General features: G+C 39.2%; 1 protein-coding gene across 1 annotated transcript; it reads left to right on the top strand.

Annotated features, from left to right (window-relative positions):
• Positions 1-1,002: 1,002 nt before the first annotated feature.
• On the top strand, positions 1,003-24,216 carry sdcbp2 (syndecan binding protein (syntenin) 2). The gene is made up of 9 exons (XM_086026487.1): positions 1,003-1,168; positions 6,172-6,223; positions 9,480-9,585; positions 14,240-14,340; positions 17,945-18,109; positions 19,092-19,267; positions 19,852-20,023; positions 21,485-21,576; positions 22,633-24,216. The coding sequence occupies exons 2-9, from the start codon at positions 6,173-6,175 to the stop codon at positions 22,685-22,687; spliced, it is 918 nt and encodes a 305-aa protein (XP_085882613.1). The 5' UTR covers positions 1,003-1,168; position 6,172; the 3' UTR covers positions 22,688-24,216.
• The last annotated feature ends 1,174 nt before the right edge of the window (positions 24,217-25,390 follow it).

Below are 25,390 nucleotides of genomic sequence, written 5' to 3'. Positions count from 1 at the left end.
GTGTGAGAGTCTGAGTGAATGTGAGAGAATTTTTTTGAGTGAGAGATTTTTTGTGGTGTGTGTGAGAATTTTGCTGAGTGTTTTTTGAGTGTATGTGAGACTTTATGATGAATTGTGAAAAGTGATTTTTTTGTTGAGTTAGTAATGGTGAGTGTGAGAGATCTTTTGGTGTGTGAGTATTTTTTACTTGTGGGAGTGCTTGTTTTTGTCAGTGAGACAGACATGAGTGTGAGCGGTTATTTGGTGAATGTGAGTTTTTTGAGTGAAAGATTTTTTGGGGCGCTATGTGTGAGATTTTGTGTGTGTGTGTGTGGTGGGGAGGTTTTTGGTAAGTGTGCCTTTTTTGGGTGAGTCTAATTTTTTTAAGATACCTTACTGTGTGAGCTTTTGTGTGTGCAATTTTTGGGAGTGACTGTATCAGTTTTTAATGTGTGCACAGTATTGTGTGTACATGGTTTTTTTTTTGAGTGAGTTTTTTTTTGTTGTGTGTGATTTTTCTGAGGGTGTTTGTGTGAATTTTTAATGTGTTTTATGGGGGGCGTGAGTTTTTTTTAATGTTTGGGAACCTCAGAAGGATAAGCGGTCAATATAGTGGATGGATGAATGGATGGATTTTTTGGGTGTGAGAGACTTTTTGGTTATCCTATGTGGTTAAGGATGACAGTCGCTGATGCTCTTCAGTCGCCTTGTTGACCATGTGCCGTCAAGAGCTGCTTTAATATATGCTGACGTCACAACCTCAAGTCATTTGACCTGCAGTGCTCACACTCAAGAGTTAGACTTGTGCTTGCTAAAAATTATTCTTTTGTATAGTCGCTAGAGTCATCCATGTAATGGTAGTCAGAAATGGTGGAATCGAGGCAACAAGAATCTTCTGGTTTGATTATTATTATTTTTGTCATCGCCGATAACATTCAAAAATAACTTATTAAAAAATACCATTGAAGGGTAACGAAATGAACAAAAGTCATGTGACCCATAGTGTTTGGGCGGAGCTTCTAAAGTTACGTCACTTTCCAGAATCCCCCTTGAAGTCATCAACGACGAGACGAGAAAATAGACCCAGATCAACTGCATACTTTAATTAAAGTCTGGTCGACGCGTCTGTCTGAGACTCTATTTTTTTTCCACCAACAAGCCGACTTCCAACCTAGTCAATACATTACAGGTGAGTCTGTTTGGTTCTACGTTTGATGACGAGAAGCGCTACCTTGCATCCACCCTGGCTTCTCTTGGCTAACGGTAAAATGCTAGCTGTTTTTTGTGCGTCACTATTTAGGGACAAAGAAAGGCATGCGATTTTTGTAGCTAAACGTAATCTCTGTTACCCCTACTAGATTACAATATAATCTCGACATCTGTCATCTAACGAATGTGCAAAAAAAGCGGCAGTCGGTAATTGTTCGGTAATTTGCAGCAGAAATATGTCGTAACTTGTTATCATATGACGAGGACTGTATTTCTTCCGCATGACGTAACCCACACCACAATAAACCTTAAACGCGTGTATTGTCATTTGGTTGGTGTAATGATATTGTAGCCATGCATGTATGCAGTATTCTATATTAAACGAACGACTTCCTATTTGGATTTCGCATTATGTATCGCAGCAATGATCGCTCCTCTTGTTTACCGAGTCCCTAACATAAAATGTATGTCTTTAAAAGTGTGAAATAGTTAAATAGTTTGTGAAATAGCGTGAGTGACCCTCTGATGTGAAGGTCTTGGTTGTTTGGTTGTTTTTTTGAGAATGCAGTCACAACTTCCGTGCCCATTATACCCCCCCTTTTTTTCCCAGCAAAGCTCTAAGAAGGCCTCAGTTTTGTAACGACCCACAGTATGTTTGGGTTTACTGACGTTAATCCTCTTATACCCTTTTTTCTTATATAAAAACGACAATGCCAGTTTTAATGTTATTTCACCCCCAACCCAATCTGTTTTGTTTCTGTAGATCCCAAAAAGTTACCAAAAGGATTGTTTGTTACATGAAGCAGGTTGAGAGCCATTTTACACTTTATTGCTGTTTCTAGCAGGGCCCATTTCAGTTTCTATAGTTCTCAGGGGGCCATACGTACTCAATTTAAGAACAAATATGGTGCAACGATCAATCAAAATGTTGGACATTTTAGTTCCTGGATCAAATGCACTCATGCTGTGTGTGGTTCGTGGTCTGCAGGTTCCCCACTCCTGCATTAAATGCTTGCACAAACTCTGCCTGCAATGGTTCAAAGAACAAAAAGCCTCTTTAACATAAAACAAAGAACTTTGTCAGTTGGCTATCTGCCATTAAAGTAACAGCAACAACCTTTGTCGTGCATTCTGATCCCTGACAGTAGTGGAATAAATGCAGCTATGTGTACATGTTCAAAAGTCTTCTCAGTATTTTTAAGGAAGTCTTTGTGTATGTTTTGTTAATTATTATCTAGAAAACAATAAAATACTAAAGATTTTTTGCCTTAACTTCTGACATTTTTGCAAACTCTATTTCTGGTTTCAAAATATGTGTTCACTTTTATACATTCGTTGTAATAGATGCAGTGTAATTAATTAATCGTTGGGTGTGTCATCCGCTTAAATCAATATCCCTCCTCAAATGGACCAGCATGACATTTTAGCGCTTGGGCGGATGTGTACCTTGCCAGGGTATTCAACAAAGTAGAAACACACACACAACATAGTGCACTGCTGGGTACATTATCCGTGACCAAGACACACAAATGTCTAATCTCATGCAGAGTGGTTGGAGGTCTGCCTCTAAATGCAAATCGAAACTTAATGTGAGGCGGTTACACATTCCATTCCCATTGTAGAACAAAAGTTGCAATTCTCTGATGGTCCACTCACTGGACATCACTGTGACTAGCGCTACCATAACCAGGTTTTTGCACAAATAAAGGTGTCCCTCAAATGAAGCCTGGTATTCTCTCCAAATGGATTCACCGCCACAGCCCGTAACTATTTGTGGAAATCAATTGCATTTTGATAAATACCACATGGCCTCCGAGTGGGGTGGCCATCTTCTGAGCGACAGAGAGTTACATAATACTACCATATAATGACATGCAAAAAAATCGAAGGCCTCTGTTAATACTGATAATAGCTATAATAATCAGGATAACTATTTGTGTTGTAAGTTTCATTTCAATTTGGGTACACAAGGATTGGTGGTCATCATGAAGCTTTCAAACTATTATGTGATAATACAGGGAGTATACATTATATTCATTATGTCATCATAAAAGACAAACAGGCAAAATGCATTTCCTCCATGCTTCTTCCCGTATGGTACACTCGTCCATAATGGAGGTGGATTTAAAGTGGGCCAACATAACAGCTCCTGGAAAGTCAACAGTGAGCTGTCTTCAAATGGGACTCTGTTTGCCAGTACAATGGTGTAGTGTATAAAAGGACAAAAAGTGAGTGGTTTCTACGAGTCCCTGATCTCACATCCAGTGTTGTTATTATGGTCGAAATGATGCACTTCGTTTATGGACTCAATGATTTTGTTATTTATTGGGTGTCAGAAGTTGTTAAGGAGGTTGTAAGCAGGTATAACTATTAACTATGAGTCGACGGGTGGTTAATTAATATGGGTTTATTATTACATGATGACGCAATACGTATGCTTGCTTGTACATAAGGCGTGCGCACAATTAATAGATTATGCTGCATTTACAACACATGCATTTATAACACATAGTTCAAGTGACACAATTCACTCAAAATGTACATGAAAATAAAATCTCAGAATTCATCCCACTCCTGCTTTGTTTGCTTCTTCCCTGGAGAAAGGATTTTGTCACATCTTGTGATTGTGATGTTTTGGTGGTGAGGAATTAGTGATGCTTCCTTTTTTTGCTGACTTTTGTTAGAAAGAAAGAGGGGGGGGAATCAAAAGCCCCAGCAAAGATGTCATCCAAGCAATCTATTCCAAGAGGGTTTTTTTTACCTTTTTTTTTTGTAGATTGCAAATTAATTTTGGAAATATTGGGGATCCTGTCCAGGTTCAACTTCACCAAAACTTTAAAAACACTCCCAAGTCGTGTGTTTATGTCATTGTTGCATTGAGCTGATTTATTCTGCCTGAAAGAGGTGCCGTCGTGGGGTTCTGCATGGATGTATTTAAATAAAGTGTGTACAGAATGGTTTCTATTCCACCATTCCTTCTCTGGCACTGAATATGTTTTTTTCTCTTGCTTGTTACTGCACTGCGTGTCTCTGCCTGCCCTGTCGTACTGCATGTAATGTCAGTCAGCTGACTGTTTGCTTTCATTTCCTCTTTTCGATACTTTTTTTTTTTAATGTTGCATGGGTGTCCTGTCACTATTGTTTTCTGTATTCTTCTCCATATGCTGACATTTTGACCGGATGTGTTATTTTGCCCTTTCTAAGCAACACATATTTGAAGTGGTGACACACAATATTCACAATATTCTTGTGTTGAAGCCATTTTAGACAACACAACAGCTGACGTGATTCATTCTGACGTGTACGTGCAGCATATCGGTGTTTGTACGCTGACACTTTGCTAATGCTAAGTTGTGTTGTCTGGGAAAATTTATTCAAGATACATGATCACTGTATCTCGGACTAACGTCATATTTATAGCTGCAGAGCACCAATCTATTAGTTTATGTAATGATGCCCTTTGACTTATAATATAATTAAGTCATATAATCTGACTTATGACTTATGACTTGACAGTAATATAACTGTAATGCAATACAGTTGATTTCTTTTTTTCCAATGCAGGTGATTGTACAATGATCATGTTATTGGTTTACAATTTAAATAAGTGTATGGAATAATTAAGTGAAGCCTGTCAACATTTAAAAACTGAATTTAAAAAAAATCAGCATTGAAGGAATTCCTAATATACTCACCTGATTTTGAATTTGGCCTGCATGCATCACCCACTGTTGCAAAGGTATACATACCTTTGTTGTTAAAACATTACATTTATTATCCAATATGGCCTTTTGCTACCAATCAAAACAATTTATATTAAAAGAAAAACGATGACTTGGAGGAGCATACTGATATTTACCCATTTTACCTTTCATTTACCGTATTTTCTGGACTATAAGCTGCACCTTTATATAAGCCGCACACACTCTATTTTTAAAAAATAATGAAAAAAACGATATATAAACCACACCTTTATGTAAGCCGCACCTATCTACTGTATGTTGAAAAAATAGATATTTACTGCATTTACAGAACAATTTTGAACTGTCAATGTACATGTACTATATATACCTGAACATATTCTTTCCTAACAGTGTCTTTTAACATGGCAATAACTTTGCTGATTAAAACGGAGCAGAACCAAGAGAAAATAAACAGTATTTATTCATTTTAATTTCTCCTGTGTTTGAAATCACAAGTCACATTAATCATCTTTGCCGAAACCCATGAAGTTCTCTTCTATGTTGAAAAATTAAATATTTACAATAAATACAATTTTATTCATATTGCGCATTTCACTGCATTTACCGAATGATTCTGACTGTAAATGTACATGTATGTACCTGAACACACTGTATTCTTTCCTAATAGTCCCTTTTAACACTGCAGCAACTTTGCTGATTAAAACGGAATAGAACCAAGAGAAAATAACCAGTACTTATCTTCATTTCACTGCCCGCTGCCACTCCAGTTTGTCAGTTAACATCCACATTTGACCTTTTTACTTTTGCTCTACTTCCGCATACCACCTAATGCATAACCTAGTGCATAGCACCCTCGCCTATTGAACTCCTTCAACTGCAGTCACATCCTATTAATGGAAATTGATTGGAATTCTTCTATTATAATTGCGGTTAGAGGGTCCCTAGCGGGGGAAGAAAAAGTCACAGAATAGCCGCACCTTTATATAAGCCGCACGGTTCAAAACCTAGGAAAAAAGTAGCGGCTTATAGTCCGGGAAATACGGTAGTTTGCAACCCCGCCTATTTACACAACAGACATCAACTGCTGGTATCTTTCTGATGTTTGCATTTGTTACTGTACCGTGAGAGATAACATTGCAATGTCACAGTATCATTACTTTATTCTTACCCTTATCTTTTCAACATCAAAGAGCCATTAACCATTTACATCTGGCTTATTTACTTGCTCCTTTGTTGTACCATAATATGTGCATCACCTGTCCTGTGTTTTCCCATACAGGATGTCTCTGTATCCATCTCTCGAGGACCTAAAGGTTGACAAGGTGATGAAGGTAAGATGTGCAGCTTCATCTGTTCTTATTGTCTGTGCAACCTGAGTAGAAATTGGCATAAAGGGTTACACTGAATATTTTTCATTCTAAAATGTAGCTGAAGCGTGGTTCCAGCAAATGGGTCAATGTCATGCTCGGCGCTTGAAATGCAATGCTAATGTGAATCATCTGGTGCAGACACGAGGTTGAAGCCAATCAATGCGCACTCAAGCCTTTTTAATAATGTACAACTGGTTTTGTGTTTTTAAGAGGTCGTCACATTGTTCCTTTCCGACACATCTGTGCTCTCATTCCCCATCTCTCTCTGCACATTGCACCGATGTTAATTGAGCCATAATTGTTCAGTATATAGCCTCACTGTCTGCTGACAGTCATGTGATGATTTGTTGTAGGCTTTTTAATATATATAATGCAGCCTTCGTGAACTCTTTAGCTACAGTGTTCATATTAAATAAAGTAAGTCCTGTATCAACACTGTAGCTAAATCCCAACCAAGTGAAAACCAGTTTTGTTGTTGTTTGTGTGTTGTTTTGTGTCTTTATTGGGTGCTGTGTGTTAATGATACAAACACACTAAGACAAATTGCATCTTCATCAGTTAACTTTGTTTTCTAAAGGGCAAAGATGTGATGACCAGATCGAGGCTCTGTTTTAATAAACCAAGTACTAATGACCTTTGCTGATTGCTGTTTTAATTAACCAAGTACTGATGACCTTTGCTGGTTAAGTCCTCACCAATTTATGAATTGACAGTCACAAATTTACATGCTCAAATATATAAATTTTTTGTAGAACACAACTAAAACTGCACCCATTTCCCCAATCAGAAAATTATTAGATCAAAAGGCAAATTCATGTTTTGTGTCACTGTACACTTTTCAAGGGTAATATTGTAAGGTGAGTTTGGAATTTATATTGAAGTGTTACTTTGGGATCATGGTTTGGGTTATATTTAGGGTTTAAACAATTAATATAGGCAATTGAAACATATTTCGGTGGACGTCGACTATTGGCAGAGTTTTGCTATTCGCGTCTTTGCCCACAGCCCCCGCAAATTGAGAGAGACTTTAATGGACGCCTGAGTAGCGCTGCACGGGATACTGGTACCAGTACCGTACCGTGATTTTTCGGCATCAAAAACGTCTCAATAGAATTTTTTTAACAGCAAAAACGAAAAGAAAACACGTAGCTCACCAACTCTGTCTTAAAGGCAAGTATACATACGCGCAAAGGCGCCTGCCTGTCTACCGACATGTGAGAAACGCCTTAAGTGGCACGCCTCCTTCTGCATGTGTGCTAGAGGAAAAAGCGCCGTGAAGTCCCCGCTGCCCCTCCGCTCCCCGTTGAAAAGCATGACGCGCTTAGTGTCATAGTGTCAACTTTTTTGCTGACATGGCCGAAAGCCACGGAAAGCCGACCAACATAGCAAAGCCCATCTTTATAAGAAAACTACCATGGCTCGAGGTGGGAAGACATCCAATCTGGCCAAGAACCTCGCTGACCGGCATCCAGTGTTATAACACCAGTTTAAAGAGTGACAGCTTGTGATGCATTTCTCAAGATTTCCCTAAAAAATAAGTAGAGTGTGAATTATTTTGTCCACAATTTGTATAATTTGACGAGGCATTCACCTAGCTGGGAGCGGACTAGAGAAGAGTAGACACACACACACGCACCCCTACACACCCGCACACCCCTACACACTCACTCAAAGCAGCGTTACGTTGAGTCATTATCAATTAAATGAACATATTTGCTTGACCGTAACTAGGGCTGCCACAAACGATTATTTTGCTAGTTGACTAATCACTAACCGTAGTCGCGATTAGTCGACTAATCGGATAATATATAAATCGCGGCAAATCGCAGCAGCAAGCTGCTGCTCTTATAATAAGCATCATTCACTTACAGCTTAAATTCTTTATGTACAAACTAATCATGAAGACAAGATGATTGTACATTCAACTTGTATTAAACTTTGCAACTTAAGCCATCATTCCTGGCATGTTTATAAATAAAGGAGCGACTTAAGTTGATGGCGATATTCTGGCCTTAAAATTTTTAGCTGTAATTCTTTAGTTCGTTTTAAAATTGAACCAAAACTATACACTATGCAGAGTTGCAATAACACAGTGAAATTATCTATGAATACAAAAAGAAGTACTTGTATGCAAATTTCACTCTTCTTGGGCACCAATAAACACTTCTATTGTTTTTTAATTTTGTGTTAATTTAAACTTTATCAAAAAGGTTTGGTTATTCTTTTCACTAGTATGCATAATTTAAAAGTAGTAAATTGATCTACACAATCAAAATGTGGTATGGACCTGTATACTATAACATAGTATATTACAACAAACTTAACTATGGATTTTATTATGTGATGCCGATGAGTGGCACATATGTCGTTTTTGTGTTGAGTACTGATATTTCCCAGTTCATGAACGCATCACTCCGTTCGCGAGTGAGAGAAAGCAAGCGTGCGCTTCCTGCTTCGATGTCCACCACAGGCATAAACACACAGAGTTTTGGTTCTTAATCAACGCGAGTTTACTGAATAATGGCTGCTTAATCCATAGAAGATGCTACGATGTGTTAGCGTACCAAATAGGAGCGTTACATCAAACACACCGTAACGTGTGTATGCCAACTGCAGCTAGCTTCTAGACACAACTGTGCCTATGTCAGATATGAAATCAAGCATAAGCGATAACTTGCTTCCTTTTTTAAATGATTGGTCATCCCCATCGTGCTGCCATGAACGGCAGGTTTGCATTGTATTGAGTACATTTGGTGAAATGCGGCATAACTTTTGGATTCTGTTGCCAACACGAATTAGCCCTTACAGTGTAAGGCTTACCACTACTTTACACACAATGCTTCTGTTTACATCATCCGGATTATCACCACTGCGCATGTGCGTTGCAGATAGAAATAATGTGCCAAATAAATAAATATATGAATAAACGACGTGTCGACGATTAAAATTAATTGTCGACGATTTTGATCGTCGACGTCGTCGTGATTAGTCGACTAATCAAGGCAGCCCTAACCGTAACCAGAGCTGGGCATTCCGCCTATCCAACGGACCGGTCCGCCTATCCGCCTATGACGGACGCCCATTTTGACAGTGATAAACGAGAAATAAAAAAGAAAAAAAAGACTGATTAAGCATAAGCGGAAGTGGACAGCAACAAAGTCAAACCAAAGGCGAGCAGGAATCCATAACCTGACTGCTTGCTCTGATTACCACTCAGGCCCAGGCCCAATTCGCCCAGACCACCACCACCAACGCTGCCATGCCAGCCATCACTGAGGGAGGTGACCAGCAACAGCCTGCCACTGCTGGGATGCCTTCATCCTGTAAGTTTAATGCACAATATATTTCATCTTTAGTTTCAACTTGAGGATACGGTGCAACCTCCAAATTGGAACCACCTTAAGTCGTGCAATTAAGAATCAGTCACAATTTTCCGTGCACAAAAGCTGAGGTGCAGTCTTCTGTTATTTGATCATTTTATTAACCGTGTATTTTTTTTTTAACAAATAATGATAATGATGTGTTCAACGGTGAGTTTGTTTTATTTTTTTTTTACTTACTCTCATCAAGTAAGTTCTGTGACCTGCTCTTCCACTTGTTCCACTCATTCGCTTGAATCCTGTGGGCAGGCATTAGGTCTTTTGATTTTAACCTCTGCTTTGAGTCACCATGGAGACGGGCCCCTGCTGTTGTGCTGTGCTGGGATGGGGCATGATTCAAGAAAAAAGAGAGAGAGGGAAGTGAGGTGCAGGTTTGAGAAAAGATGGATGAAGAGGCTTGTTGGGAGTGTAGGAGGGAGTTGGATGAGTATCAGGAGGGGCTGGGTTGTTGGTAACCCTGTGGAAGAGGAACTCAAAGAGGAAGCGAAAGCAGCACACTTAGACTGACTTCAACCATGGTCAGACATGCTAATATCAAAGAGTACAATTGCTGTATTCTCATCAACCACCATGGCTTGGCTAATGTATTGGTACAAGGATGTCAAAAATAATTTAAGAGGATGACAGAAAGTCTGTAAACCCGCTTTGATACGACAACACAACAACATGGATTATGATCTGTGGTGCACAAAAGAGGTGCACAGGTGCTTACGCTGAAAATATTCAGGCCGGCCTCCAGACAAAAAGCAGGAAGTCAAGTCAGCCACGATGATTGCTGCGACGGCCAACTTAAAAATGCAAGTCTAAAAAGGCACTGATTTGTGTACATATTACTTGTTGGGTTTTCATTTTGAAGTCGGCGTATAATGCATAGTATGAGCAACTGCTGTGGTGGCTAGCCTGACTGGTGACTGCAGTCCAGCATGTCTAGCACAAGAAACACTTGACATCTTGTGTAGACATTATATATGTTGTTGTAATTGGGAAATAAAAAATATTCACATTAAAATTTCGTATCTATGCACATTAACATTAAATCATTATTTAAATAAACGTTCTCAAAAATTATGTTTGTATGTGTACAGATTTTTTTCCTATATTTTTAAAGTGTCCTCACAGTAACTTGAATTATGAGGAAACCACTATTAGCTGTTCTTAGGACTCTCAAAACAAAACTAGGGCAAGCTCCACTCTTCCTTCCACTGTGCAGGAAATAACAATGATGCCAACAGTAGGACCACAATTGGCTTTGGCGCTGAAAATTGTTGCTAGAATGGGATCAGAAAAATTGTTAATATCTCTAAATTGGCAACACTGACGACAAGTCGCTGCTCGTGTTCTCAACTGCTGATGCCACTATACATGTGCACATAAAGAATAAAAACAATGCTTACGAGACGTTTGATTTGGACTTTATAAGTGTTTCATATTGATCGCTATCGATATATATTTAATTTTTTTCCCTTTATTTAACGATTGAAAATAATGACTCGGTGTAAAATGAATTACGTTATTTTATTTTAACATAATATTTAACCCTTAATAAGAGGTCAACGTAACTGTGAAATAAACTGGTGGTTAGAAGGATTAAATATACCGTATTTTCCGGACTATACGTCGCTCCGGATTACAAGTCGCACCAGCCATAAAATGCATAATACAGAAGGAAAAAACATATATGTCGCACTGGAGTATAAGTCTCCACCTCCTCTCGGAATCCAGGTTGTCTCTGTCGCGTAACGCAAATAAATGTATCCATATAAATCAAATTAATAAAATTGTGCTTAGTACACATCATTTCCACCGAGCTACGATGGTAACATTTAGCTAATATCCACACATTTAGCATTACAAGAAAGTTACGGTAAGATAACTTTAAACTCACCAAAACGGTTGTAGATCGATTAAATAAGTCTTTTATTTATCGCCGACCATGTAGAATGTTTCCAAGTCTCCAAAAGTATTTTTGTATTCGGTCGTAATTATCTCTTTGTTCGTCTCCTCCGCTCCATGCGAGTGTGTGTGGCTGGCTGATGATGCAATACCACTGCCAGGCACGGCGTCTTTTAAAGGAACAGTACACTATTTTGTATGGATGGATTGATAGACAGTCGAATTGTCTTTTTATCATACTATTTTAATTACTTATTTAACACAATATTATATTTTAACTGTTTGGATTATTCATGCATTTTAATAGCTTTTAGGATTTATATTTATTTCTTCATGTGGGTTACAATAACATGTGAAACTAGAGAGCCAATTTTTACAAATTGCACAAAAAAATATTGATTTTGCCAGGCCTGATGTATGTGCAAAGTTTTGTGAGATTTCATGCATGTTCAGATCCTCAAAATGAGCGTTGTTTTTTTCGTGAACTGCGGGTTGCCATGGCAACAGCTTTTCACAAAAAATGACAAATTTCCTATGTTAATATTAGGAAGGCCTAAACACTCGTCCAAGCAAAGATAAGGTGGACCCGGATAACCGCTAGGATTAAAAACATAAAACAAAAAAAAAATTATTAAGTGGCGCTACCACTACGATGAAAAATAAGTTCGTAGATGTGTTCAGCCCTTGACTATCATCGAATATGAAACATTTCGAGACGATTGGATGATCTGAGTCAAGTTAAAACAGCATTTATTGTCACGTTCTATAATCAGACTTTGCGGCAAGGTCAAGGCCACGCCCTTCGTCGAAAAGTCTCAATATTCGGCGTAGAGCAAGATCAACGTCTTGAGGCTTCTCTCACAAATTTTCAGTCAGATTCGTTCAACGGGCTCCGTGCAGTATATGGAAATGTAAAAAATGACAATTTTGGTGGTGGCGCTTTATATGTAAAATAAAATATCATATAGATGTCTGCAGGTCGTGACTCTTTACGTACAGGTGAAGTTTGGGATTTTTTGGAGCATGTGCAGGGGAATTATTAAGGTTTTTCTCGTGTATGGCGAAGGAAAAAATGGCCTTAGAACGCCCTCCTGTGGTTGTTTGGTGTGTTGTTTGCTGACCTTGAAAAGGAAAGGGATACGATATAATGTGTTAATAATTTCACACATAAGTCGCCCCCCCGGCCAAACTATGAAAAAAAATGCGACTTATAGTCCGGAAACTACGGTACTCCGTTTTAAACATAATGTGCTTATGTCTAATATGTCACAATCTACGTATTTCATATCACTCAATATTGATAATTATTGATTTTATTTTAAACCTATTTAAAGAAAAAGAGTTGGCTCTTTTTGTGTACATCGTTATGTAGCATAATGTGCAGTTTCTCCTCCACCAGTCCATTATAAATTCTTATTTGCATTAGGTGCTACACCAAAGAAGTATTGTTGACATACATTATCCTTCATTCAATTATTCATCCAATGTAAGTCAACTAATACTCTCTTGCAGTGCATACATTATCGTTGACCAACCGGCTTACGACTACTTGATCTTTTTAGCGGACTCATCATTGCCATAATCCATTCATATTTTACTTGCTTGGTTTTTAACTTGAGTGCAGTACAGAGGGCCGGATATGGCTAACTGGCGCTAGCATGTCAAAGACAGGGAACTCCTTTACTTGTACACCACGTCTCTATCCGGAGGTGTTTGATCAGGTCATCATTCATAATATAATTTTATTGTAAGAGTTGTACTGAGTCGACTGGTCATTTATTTCAACGAAGTTACACCGTTCAACGCGACTATGACGCACGGCCATCGGGCCCACGCATGCTCCGTTGGGTTAGTTGCTTCTTCTTCATTGGTTTAGCTACTTCTTCTTTGTTGGTTTAGTATTTGGAGGCGGATGCGCACTGCCTACATCACGCACAATGCTGCGATCAGATTTGTTTTCAATTTTTTTTCCTATCGAAGGCATTTTCTATTAATATCGATCACGTGTCAATCGCGATACATACTGATATTGAAATATTTGTCCAGCCCTAAGTTCATCCATGAGAACCCCACCAAAATTTCTATGTGCACACCTGACGATGACGATGAGAGCACAAGCTGATCTCAAGCACATATGAAGAGCTTTATTTTAGGCCAGTGTGGGAGTTCAGGCTGAGTCATCGTCATTTTTTCAGCTGTAGCGTTTTACATTTAGCCAGTATCTTTCCTGTTTAATGTGCTTGAAGTGGCAAAACATTGACCTCGATCAAACTTGTAGGTACTAAGTGCTGTGTTGACACAATGAACCGGAACCACCCACTGATTGAATTTACTTCAAGAAAACCCTGACTGTGAAGGTCCATGGAGATGTGTTGCTCTCTTTGCCATAGTTGAGACTGGTTGAATAGTGGGACAAAGTTCACAAAAGTTGTAGTACATTAAGTGATTTTGTGGCACTTTTCTTGGAAATTAATTGGAAATGTAATCATTCTTCAATGCAATCAAATCACTCTTTGAGTAATTGAGTGTATTGAAGGATAAAATGTAGGGATTATGAAATGAGGTGCAAATGTGCCCCAATCATAAAAATAAAATCATTTTCTTTCACATTTATAAATGACAAAATGTAATAATCAAAATGATCTTTGGATTTTTAGTGAGACACAGTTGTAATGGTGTTCTTTTGTACAATTGACCCTTGCAGGTTTGTACCCAAATCTGGAGGAGCTGGGAGAGTACATGGGCCTGAGCCTCAACAGTGATGAGGTGCAGAGGAACTTAGCCTTGTTGCCCGCGGCCAACAATGTAAGTCTGAGTCATGTTTTGTTTTATCAAAACTCAAATACAATTTAAGGCCATTCTTACTTAACATAAAGAAACACTGTGCCACAATGGCAGGTTGTTTTCATGTCAACATTTTTCATCCAGCCTGAAACAAAAATTGCAAGAGGCAGGTGGAATGTTCTATGCATTGGATGTTTTGAAACCACAGTGTTGTAGTTGCAACATAAATTCTAAACACAGATGTCTGGAAAACTGGCAGACAAGCTCATGAGTGTTTAGTATTCGCCTAGGGCATATGTGAGTACACGACGGTTAAAACAAAGTAGCCGTTATAGCACGACTCAATCAGAGAGAATATTTACAACATTTACGGTGTCCAGTGATGTGTGAGTGATGTTATTTGCATAATATGTTACATTTTAAACCAACATATGCTCTCAAGACCATTTCTTTCTGGAGCTTAAGCACTGCGCATGTGTCTAGTGTTTCTTGGCAAACTACTAGCCTGACATGCATTTGACAGTATTTACTGTTCTTTTTTTCAGTTCTGTGTGAACAAGGATTGTTTTGACAAAGTTGTTGTATGCATGTAAAACTATTCAAACACAGTTTTCCTCTATAACCTAACCATTAGGTTAAGTAATGCACACATTATCTGTTTTTACAGACCAATGTTTTTATGAGTTTACACAGAAACAATGACTTTAAAACTTTTATACACCTTTTTTTTTTTTTGTCTTTTCGGGGTCCAAACATATCATCAGAGCGAGGAAATAAAAAGTTATGAGCTGCTTGTTTATGACAGCAAAACATGATTCTTTTTACCACAGGCTTGGAGTCGTGTGGGAGGATATACATTATTTTCACTCCTATCTGCGTGTGTGCGCCTGTGTGTGTGTGTGTGTGTGTGTGTGTGTGTGTGTCTAATATGTGTGTTGCTTGCACATCACCCTCACACGATCTGTGCTCTCTGACATTGGTCATTTCTTTACCTGAACAATAATGTTCTTGCAATCTCATCCACTGATGGTGGTGGATATCAAATTGAATGCTGCCTCGCTCAACACCTTTGTGATTCTGCATCCTTTTTCACGACCCGATGAATTAGGGCCAAGCAATTGATTTTGCTTAGCTTCTCACAATCATAAAAATAATATTCGCTCGCATGCACACACACACACATACCGAACAGAATTACTCACATTGTATACTTAAATACAAGACATTTTGTTTTAGATACATCGTCAATTCTAATGCTAGAAGTCAATGTAAAACCCTATTGACAAATAATAAAACATTTGCATTGAATTCTCGGATTGAGATAATTTAAAGTAACAAATGTTCACACACAAACGCTATAGTAACACAAACAGAGGTAATATAACAATACTAAAAGGTAGGCGATATGGCAAAAATATCATATCACGATGTTTTAAAAATAAAATCACGATCACGATTTTATCATGACCATTTTCCTCATGTTAATAAACATATAAAACATTTAAAAGGTGTATAAAACTCTTAAAGAAAGAAAAAAAATTTTAAGTCAGCTAAGCTTTATGCACAGGTTTTAATTTGAATAGTGACAATTTTTATCAAAATGTGCAGTGAATGTAAACATAAAAGCTAACAATGTAAACATAAAAACACAGCTCGTAACACAGGTCTATTACTTTGAAGAGTCGTTTAAACCCCTCGTTTTCCACTGTTTTAATTGGAATCATGTCTTCAAGCAAGGTAATAAGTCACTGCCTCGGTTACTTCTTTACACTGCTTGCTTGTGTTTTCATATGGAGTGCTCTTGTTAAATGACTGTGTTACCGTGGGATGCATTAGCTTGGAGCTAGCGGCTGCCTCTGCCTCTGACACCATGTGTCTGATCTCCGTTTGCTTTGGCTGTCGGCGCTGACGTCTGAACCGAGTCTCTGCAAACTTTGCAAATAACTGGTTTGCGCGTTCTCTTGCGAGGAAAAGCCAAACCAAATCGACACTGTGGATGTAGAGTTTCTTTTCGGGACCAACTCTGCTTTGTGGTGACTTTCCGCTATAGCTCCCCACTAGAGGTGGGCGATAGATATCGTTATCGATATCATCGTCAATCTTGCTTTCACGATGTGTAATTTTACATTATCAAGTATTAATACTGCCTCTAAAAGCATAACTACTCAAGTCAGTCGAAGGCCGCAAAGTATGTTGAAAATCAGTGTGCATTGACGGCAGAGGAGGAGGAAGTGATAATCATTAACCAAATCAGCGGACAGGACCCGGTCACATGACTCTGTCCGCACTGCAGCGGAGCTATTTCAAACAGAGTGTCGAGCAGGGATCCGATTCATAGTAAGGCGCAAGTCCGCGTCGTCCGTAGTCTCTAAATGGTTTGGGGTTCACAGGACTGACGTCGGTGGGAATAACATTGTTAGATGTGCCAAAACGGTCACCGTGAAGAGCAATTCTGTTGCACCACGAGCCATATGGATTACGAGGAAAATGTGGCGACCGCACAAGCACGCTAAACAAAAGCTTAAACACACACACTTAGAAAACAGTCGCTTTTTTTTCTCTCGCTGGGTGACGCTTCGTCACACGTCTCATATCAAATACATTTTTTTCTCATTATGAATCTTATAGTTTACACCTTTTTCACATTCTGATTGCTCTAGTAGGTGGCAGTGGTACACCAGTACTTACTGCAGCTCAAAATGTCATTTGGTGTCAATCTTTATGGAATAACAGCAGAGACATTTAAATTACATATTCCCAAAAATCAATGTAAATCTATACATATTTTTTTGTCTTTATTATTAAATATTGTCGTAGAATATCATTGTTTTGCAGAAGCTGTATTTAGCAATTTAAAAGAGATGTTCACAAACCCTGTCTATCCACAATTGGTCTGTGAAGCAATTGCTGATTTAAAATATTTTTTGTAGAATATCGTCAAATTATTGTTATCGAGTTTTGTGAAAAAATATTGAGATATTTTTTTTTGTCCATATCGCCCACTCCTACTCCCCGCTATACAAACAAACAAGGAGGCGGGGAGTGTCAAGTACCGTGCACTGTGCGTGCTATGATTGGTTGGTCGGGTATACGCTTCAGCAGCTTTGCGCCGCCATTGAGCTAAACTGTTTAGAATGTGCCACGTAGACGAGCAAACGATCTTTCGGCTTCATGAGATCGTGAACACGTTAAACCGCTTAACGCTCTAATATCGTCATATCGCCCACCCCTACTAAAGGGTATAATTATTCTTTCTCATCTGTGAAAAACAAGTTATGTTTAAAAAAGATCAATTGCAATTTTCTTTCTCCTTTATGTCTTAATGCGAATGTGCACAACAGGAACAGCCGGTATTTATTTTGATTTTTAATTTTTATTGGTACTATTTCACTTTGTTACTATAAGTTATATTATAATAGTTATGTAATTATATTTGTATATTATTACATCTTATTGACTTTTGGTATTTTAATAGGTTTTTTAATTGATGAATAATTGTGTTTATTAATCATGGTTTCAATATTAATCAAGTCACCCAGCCCTATGCTGAAGTTCAGTGTAAAAAAAAAAAAAAAAAAAAGTATCTCTAAAACTTCCTCTCCCGCCATCCATCTCTTTTTCACAGCAAGTGGCAGTGCCCTCCTATTCAGGTGTTGGGGGGATGGTGTGTCCGGTGACTGGGTCGGACGTCGGCATCAGGAGGGCCGAGGTTCGCCAAGGGCTGCGGGAAATTATTCTCTGCAAGGACCAAGACAGTAAGGTCGGACTCCGCCTCAGGGCAATTGACAACGTGAGTCACCAATGTTAAACCTTTTGATAGCCAATATAAATTATGTTGAATTGGGTCTATATAGTGGCCAGGGTTATTTAATTAATCAACTGCAAACATAGATCAATCTTTGTTAGAGAAACAAAGGACTACTTTATTTGTACTAATGTGTGTTGTTGTTTTTTTTTAAAAATAAGATTACGTAATATATCCTATCTATTTTCTATACCGCGTTTTCTCTTTAGTCTTGTGGGTGAGCTGGGGCCTATTCCACCTGCTTTTAGCCTGGTTGCCAACCACTTGCAGGGCACACATACAGTACAGTAGTAGACAAACAACTATTCACACCTATGGACAATTTAGGAGCAGGAGTGTGAGACTCGTTTTGTCACAGGTCACATTGTAGCGACAGCTTCCCTTAGAGAGCCGTTATGACTGAGACCATATCACTGTTTAATCGCTTCATCATATTATTCTATAGGTACCCAAAAAAATTCATGGGTTGCTAGTTTTGAAATCTGAAGTCAAGGACAACTGTTGAATTTAGTGTAAAATGTGGTTTGGTAACAAAAAATGCTTGCAGTCTCTCAATGTTCATAAAGTGAAGGCAATTAGCATTTTGGGACATAAGAAACATGAATTTGACGCGCAGGAGTTGCTTTCGCAGGCCTCATAAAATATTGTGCTGGCCCCTGGGCCTTGAGTATGACACCTGTGATTTACTGTCAATGAACCTAACATTTGGTATGTGATGAGAAAGCTGGAGAAATCACACATCAGCAGTATTAGAAGTAAGACACTTATTTTAGTTAAATGGTAGATGGACCCGGATCATAATTGTGGCATTAGTGGAGGCCAGAAATTCAGGAAAATGTATTGGCCTAACAAATAGTAGTTCACACAAGCTGTCTGGTCTTTCTCCCTGTGGTCTCAGTCATTCCAATATCCATTTTCTAGTTTCCTTGGGTTTATTTTTATTTGCACTGCTGTCTGTGTATCTTAGGGAGTGTTTATCCAGCTGGTGCAGGCCAACTCCCCTGCCGCCTTGGCTGGACTGCGCTTTGGGGACCAGGTTCTTCAGATTAACGGCCAGAACTGTGCCGGGTGGAGTGTTGATAAGGCCCACAAGGCCCTGAAGGCTGCAGCAGAGACACGCATTGAGCTTATTGTCCGGGACAGGTGAGAACATCTCTTACAAAGCAGGATTGCAGCGATTTTTTTTAATTTATTTTTTTCCCCACCAGGCAGTTATATTTTTGGCTACATTTACAATAGAAGCTTTGAATTTGTAGAAGTTGTAGAGGTTGTCTTTGCAGTCTTTAGCCCGATATAAACAGCTTGACGACTGGTGTGGCTTTTTGTTGATGTTATTCAGTTCCCCTAATTTCTAATTCAAATTTGTTAATGCACATACATGTCAGTTCAGGGAATTAATGTATTTAGCAAGCCATTATATTTCAAATTGCAGATTATAAATTCACTAATATATCAGAATGCGGAGAGATGTGGACTCATCATATAGAACGTTCCAATACATTTCCCAGGCAGTAACTAATTAAACAGTTATATAAACAGGATTATTAATTGAATATTGTATCGCAATTTATGTAAACATCCATTCAGTCTTAAATAAGATTTCTTTCAGGTTCTTGCTAACCATCAAAGACCACGTTTTATTATTTGTATATTATTTTACTATTTATTTGTACATTGGCTCCCTCTGCTGGCTGGTTAAAAACATATGTATCTGTTCCCCTCGCTAGGCCATTTCAGCGCACTGTCACCATGCACAAAGACAGCTCGGGCCACGTGGGCTTCATCTACAAGTCCGGTAAAATCACATCATTGGTCAAGGATGGCTCTGCAGCCCGCAATGGCCTGCTGACTGACCATTACATCTGTGAGATCAACGGACAGAACATTATTGGACTGAAGGTGGGTTGCACAATTACATTCACCAGCCTCTTCATCTAATTTGTCTGATAGCGTTCACCACGAATGACATGGAACATACACCATATTGTGTTGAGAATGTGATATGCAAGTGTTTTTGTTAATGTTTAAATCCCTTGAAAGCATGTGGAGGTGGTAAAGACTACATTAAATAAATCATTTTCATATGGTCCCATCAATCCATCAATTTTCTTTCACTTATACGGGGTCGGGTCGCGGGGGCCCCGACTTTCCTTTCCCTAGCTGATTCATCCAACTCTTCCGGGGGAATTGTAAGGCACTCCCCGGCCAACCGGGTGACGTACAGTAGTATTTCAAGCGTGACCCTAACCCTCCGGCCCCCTCCTTAAAAAGAGGGACCACCACCTTCGTCTGTCATTCCAGAGGCACCGCCCCAATGTACACACAATGTTGTAGAGGCGTGTCAACCGAGACGGACACACAATATCCAGAGTCTTTAGGAACTCTGGGCGGTTCTCATCCAGCCACGGGGCCTTGCCACCCGTAGTTGGGAGAGACCACTTCAGAGTCCCCAGGCTTTGCTTCCTCAAAGGAAGGCTTGTCGGTGGAATTGAGGTGAGGAGGTCTTAGAAGTATTCTCCCCACCGACTCACAACATCCCGAGTCAAGGTCAGCAGCGTCCCATCTCCATTGTACACAGTGTTAATGGTGCACTGCTTCCCTATCCAGAGACACCGGATGGTGGAACAAAATTTCCTCAAAGCTGTCCGGAAGTCGTTTTCCATGGCCTCACCGAATTCCTCCCACGCCCCAGTCTTTGCCTCGGCGACCGCCAAAGCTGCGTTCTGCTCAGCCAGTCGGTATCCATAAGATGCTTCCAGACTACCACAGGCCAAAAAAGCCCTGATAGAACTCCTTCAGCTTGATGGCGTACCTTACCTCTGGTGTCTAACAACAGGTTTGTGGGTTGCCGCCACGACAGGCTACAGCTCTCGTTGTCCACTCTGACTTCATGTTCCCCACCTCCCCAGGGATGTGGGTGGAGTTCTGTCAGTGGTGAGAGTTGAACCTCGTTCTGACAGGGGACTTCTAGATGTTCCCAGCAGAACCTCATAATACGTTTGGGTCTGCCAGGTCAGACCGGCATAATCCCCCACCATCTGAGCCAACACATCACCAGGTGGTAATAAGTTGACAGCTCCGTCCCTCTCTTCACTCGAGAGTCCAAGTCTTGTAGCCGCAAATCCTTTCCCTTGATACTCCGGCTTCCTGCCACGTTCCAAAAACATGCGTGTTGGTTAACTGAAGCCTGTAACTTGTCCAGGAGTGTGAGTGGTTGGTAGTTCATATTTCGTCCGATTGACAAAGTCAGATGAGATCCAGCTCACCAGTGACCCAGAACAGAATTAGTGCTAAAAATCGGTGCAAAAGATGGATGTTACATTTTAAATGAGAAACTTAACGCGTGTGTGATATTTCCAGGATTCCCAGATTAAGGATATTCTGAACACATCCCCAACCGCCATGACCATCACCATCATGCCCAAGTTCATCTATGAACACATGATTAAGAGGTAAGATGCCAATTGAAGCCATTCAGAATGCAGCTGCATGATTACTCACAAGGCCCACAAAACTCCTATGTTCAAATCCCCTTATCTACCTCTTGTGTTTTTGTATTTTATGTGGTGCGTATTTTGTCCTGCAGCCATACACTATTTAACAATTATTTTTCTCTCCACATTTCATTGAATTTCTGAGAAACGCCATTGTCAAAAATGCCAAAACGTCGCTGTGCAATTAAAAGCAAACCAACTAAGGAGCATTTTATCATGAAAACTTGATTCCGCCGTTTGGTTGTTCACCTCCCTGGAGGCAAAATGGGAAAAAGTGGTCGCCACCCTAAGCAATACACTTGAATTGATCAGTAAAATCTTAATTGTCCCAGTCTTACTTGCAAGAAGTGCTATATAAATAAAAATTACATAGTAAACGTGCCCCTTTACATCAGTGATGCATTGGTGGTCGTTACTAAATATAAAGCTCATTCAAGGGAAGGCAGCGTTATTTGTATAGAATATTTCATACACAAAGCAACTCATTGTGCTTCACACAAGCAGGGAAACAACACTTACAAGCACAACAGTTAATGTCATTAAGAAGCAGAGCAGAGAAAAACAAAAGTAGCTTACAAAAATTCCTACAAGAGCATTGATAAATATAGCTGAGTGTTATCTGCATAACCATGATAGCCAATATTAGCGTTCTGAAGTATTTCAACCAAAGGTAACATATACAGACTGAACAAAAGGGGTCCAAGGACTGGCCCTTGAGGGACTGCACATTCCATGTCCATTCGAACAGATTTTAACGTTCCAATTGTCATAAAGTAACTCCTTTCATCCAAGTAGGACCTGAACAATTTTAGGACTGTTCCATTTAACCCACTCGAGTTTCCAACCTGTTCAATAGTATGTTATGATCAATTGTATCAAATGTTTCCCTGAAATCCAATAAGGCTAGCACCGACACCTTCCCTGCATCAGTGATCAAGCTTATGTCACAACTTGACAACAATAGCTTGCCAGACTTACCAACTAACCAGCCATTTTGTTCTTTTTGTCCTCCAGGATGTCCACCAGCCTGCTGAAGTCAGCCATGGATCACTCCATCCCAGAGGTGTGAAGGTCAGGAGCGGGACACCAAGATATCTCTCTCTTCTCTTTTCTCCCCTCCATCCGTCTCTTTCTGCCTCCTGTAACATCTACGCCTTCATTTATCAATATAAACTATCAACAATGCCTTGGTTATATCATTCAGTAATCTTTAGGATAATTATATTTCAATCTTTTATTAACAGTTCTCTTCTTCCACTGAAACATGTAGTTATTTTTTTAAACATTTTTTACATTGTCCTTGTAGTCCAAAACGAGACGTGCGTTATTTTGTTAGTCTGAGTTGTTTTTTTCAAGCCATGCAAACTTCCTCCTCATGTTGAAGACGATCATTCATTTCTTTCACCTTGTCGTCCAAGATGCTGTAACAGTCAGCCACCTGAGCCCCACTGTCCGTGCGCACCCGGGATCTGTGCTCACTTAGCGTTACCCAAAGTGTAGGCGTTTTTATTTGGTCAGTACAGCTCGTCGATTTTAGCTTTGTTATTTTTAAGGGTATGCCATTTTATCTTTGGGGGCAAAGATAGTGTTGACACTGACTGTGCTAGCATGGACAATACGTTACGACGAACTGGATTTTGGTAATGTTTGGAATAATTTCTTAACCCGAAAAAAGATCAAATGGAAGCCAGCAGTAAGCAGGTTTATGCTGCATTCTGGGGCAGCTTGTAAGTAATTTTAGTGACATTTGTACTGCTAGCATATATTCAAATGACACTGTGGGCTCATGTCCCAGTTAGACTCTGCTCAGTAGTCAGTGTTGTCCGTGGAATCACAGCCATTAAGATGAGAACTTCTCTGTGTATGCTTCCTGGATGAGCAAATAGTTAGATGATAATGGCGGCAGCTTCCATCATATTAGCATTAGTCATGCCAGCAAATTGTGCATGTTCCATGTCCAAATCCACATGTTGTAGGCTGGATCATAGCACATCATGGGATTGGCCAGCACGATAGTTTCATTTGATCCTTATTATTTCAAGGGGAACTGGATTAGTATTTGTCAGGGGCCGGGTATGTGCTGGGTGGACCCACTAAGTGCACTTTCCACCAACTTTTTTTTTTTTTCTTGTTCCTCTTTTTTTAATAGAGTTTAAATGTTCCTGTTTCCATTTCAAAAGCTGTTTTGTTGTTGTTGAAATTATTGTGCGTGTGGTGCCTCTTTTAAACAAAACCACCCTGTAAATGTTCCCCACAAGAAGCTGCTCAAATTAGATGCTGAAAATCAACCTTTTGAATTGATTGAAGGTTAAGGCAACCCTCTTGCCTCCCACCTTCACTGTCCTTGTCCCAACTGAAGAGTACAGTGAAACCGGTCAGCATTCTTCTTTTTTTTTTCTTTTTTTTTTTTTTTACTTCTGTCAAGTTGCTCTTTTTTGGGTGCATGTATTCTTTCTGATTTTCTGGGTATGCAATATGATAAAAATCCTTCACGTTCTGTAAAAAAAAAAAAAAAAAAAAAGAGAGAAAAGTTTATATATGAATGTAACCAAGATAATACTATTGTGAAACAAATAAACAATCTTTCTGTTCACATTATCTCAGTAGCTGTTGTCCTTGTACACAAACATTATCCTGCAAAAACAAAAAACGATAGTAATTGGCCCTGACCTTCTGAGAGTATCTTTGATTTTCAAACAACAAACTAAACTACACTTCTATCCCCAACAGTCTCAAGATAACTGAAAGGACCACCTCTGCATTATTTCTAATCATATTTTCTCTATTTTCTCATTTGAAATCCACCCCTCTTCCATTTGATGAATTTCTGACATTTTTGCCAGCATATTCTGGCTTTTCTTATTATGCATTGCTGACTCTTGATGGCGCAAATCCTCCCTGAACTGCTGATGCTGCAGAATACCAAGAATTATTAGTGCAAAGATGCTAACAAAAATACACGACACAATTTAAGTTGAATATTATAAGAATAAAGTTGTATAGTTTTCACAAAAACGTCAGACATTTTTGGGGAGAGAGATGAAAACTATATATTTTCATTGTTAAAATAGGAAAGGTTTGAGAATGTGGTCGTATATTTTCGAGAATAAATGTGTATATTTTAGAGAAAAAGTAGCAGATTTTCCAAATGTATATTTTCAAGAAAAAAGTTTTCTATATTGCAGAATATAGTTGTGCATTTATTTGTATTTTTTTAAATGAAGCGGTAAAATTACAAAAATTGTCATATTGTCATTAAAAGTCTGTAACATACAGTATTTTTTCGAGGTCGAAGTCGGTATATTAAGGGGAATAAAATGGTATTTTTAAAAGGAGGAGTGAAGAAAGAACCTGAGACGAACAGTTTGTTACCTAATTAAATGTGCACAAAATATTGTAGACAATCTCCTCAAGTAACTGAAGAAGAGAATAAGCATCTTTATTGTACTGTCATGAACACATGCATGTTCATGAAATTTGTCCTCTGCATTTGAACCCACCACAGCAAACACACACGGAAGCAGGGGGATGACTTAGTGCCCAGGGAGTCATTTAGGGTGACGATATCTTGCTCAAGGACACGACAGACTGGAGTCCAGGAAATGTTGAGGGTGTATGGTACATTGTCGCATCCGCTTCTACTCTGTCCACATTTGCAGATTTTAAATTTTTTTTATTTCTGGTGTGAACCTGACAGGAACACTGGCGCCGAAACAATACTGCTATTGACAGCAAATATATCCTCCTTCAGCTCCTTCAGCTCCCACAGCTC

Source organism: Filicampus tigris, chromosome 1 (genome assembly GCF_054856515.1).
Source record: "Filicampus tigris isolate MCC_2025a chromosome 1, RoL_Ftig_1.0, whole genome shotgun sequence".
In the NCBI taxonomy this organism is placed as follows: domain Eukaryota; kingdom Metazoa; phylum Chordata; class Actinopteri; order Syngnathiformes; family Syngnathidae; genus Filicampus; species Filicampus tigris.
Note: the sequence above shows the minus strand (reverse complement) of the source record. Positions and strands in the feature narration are given on the sequence as shown.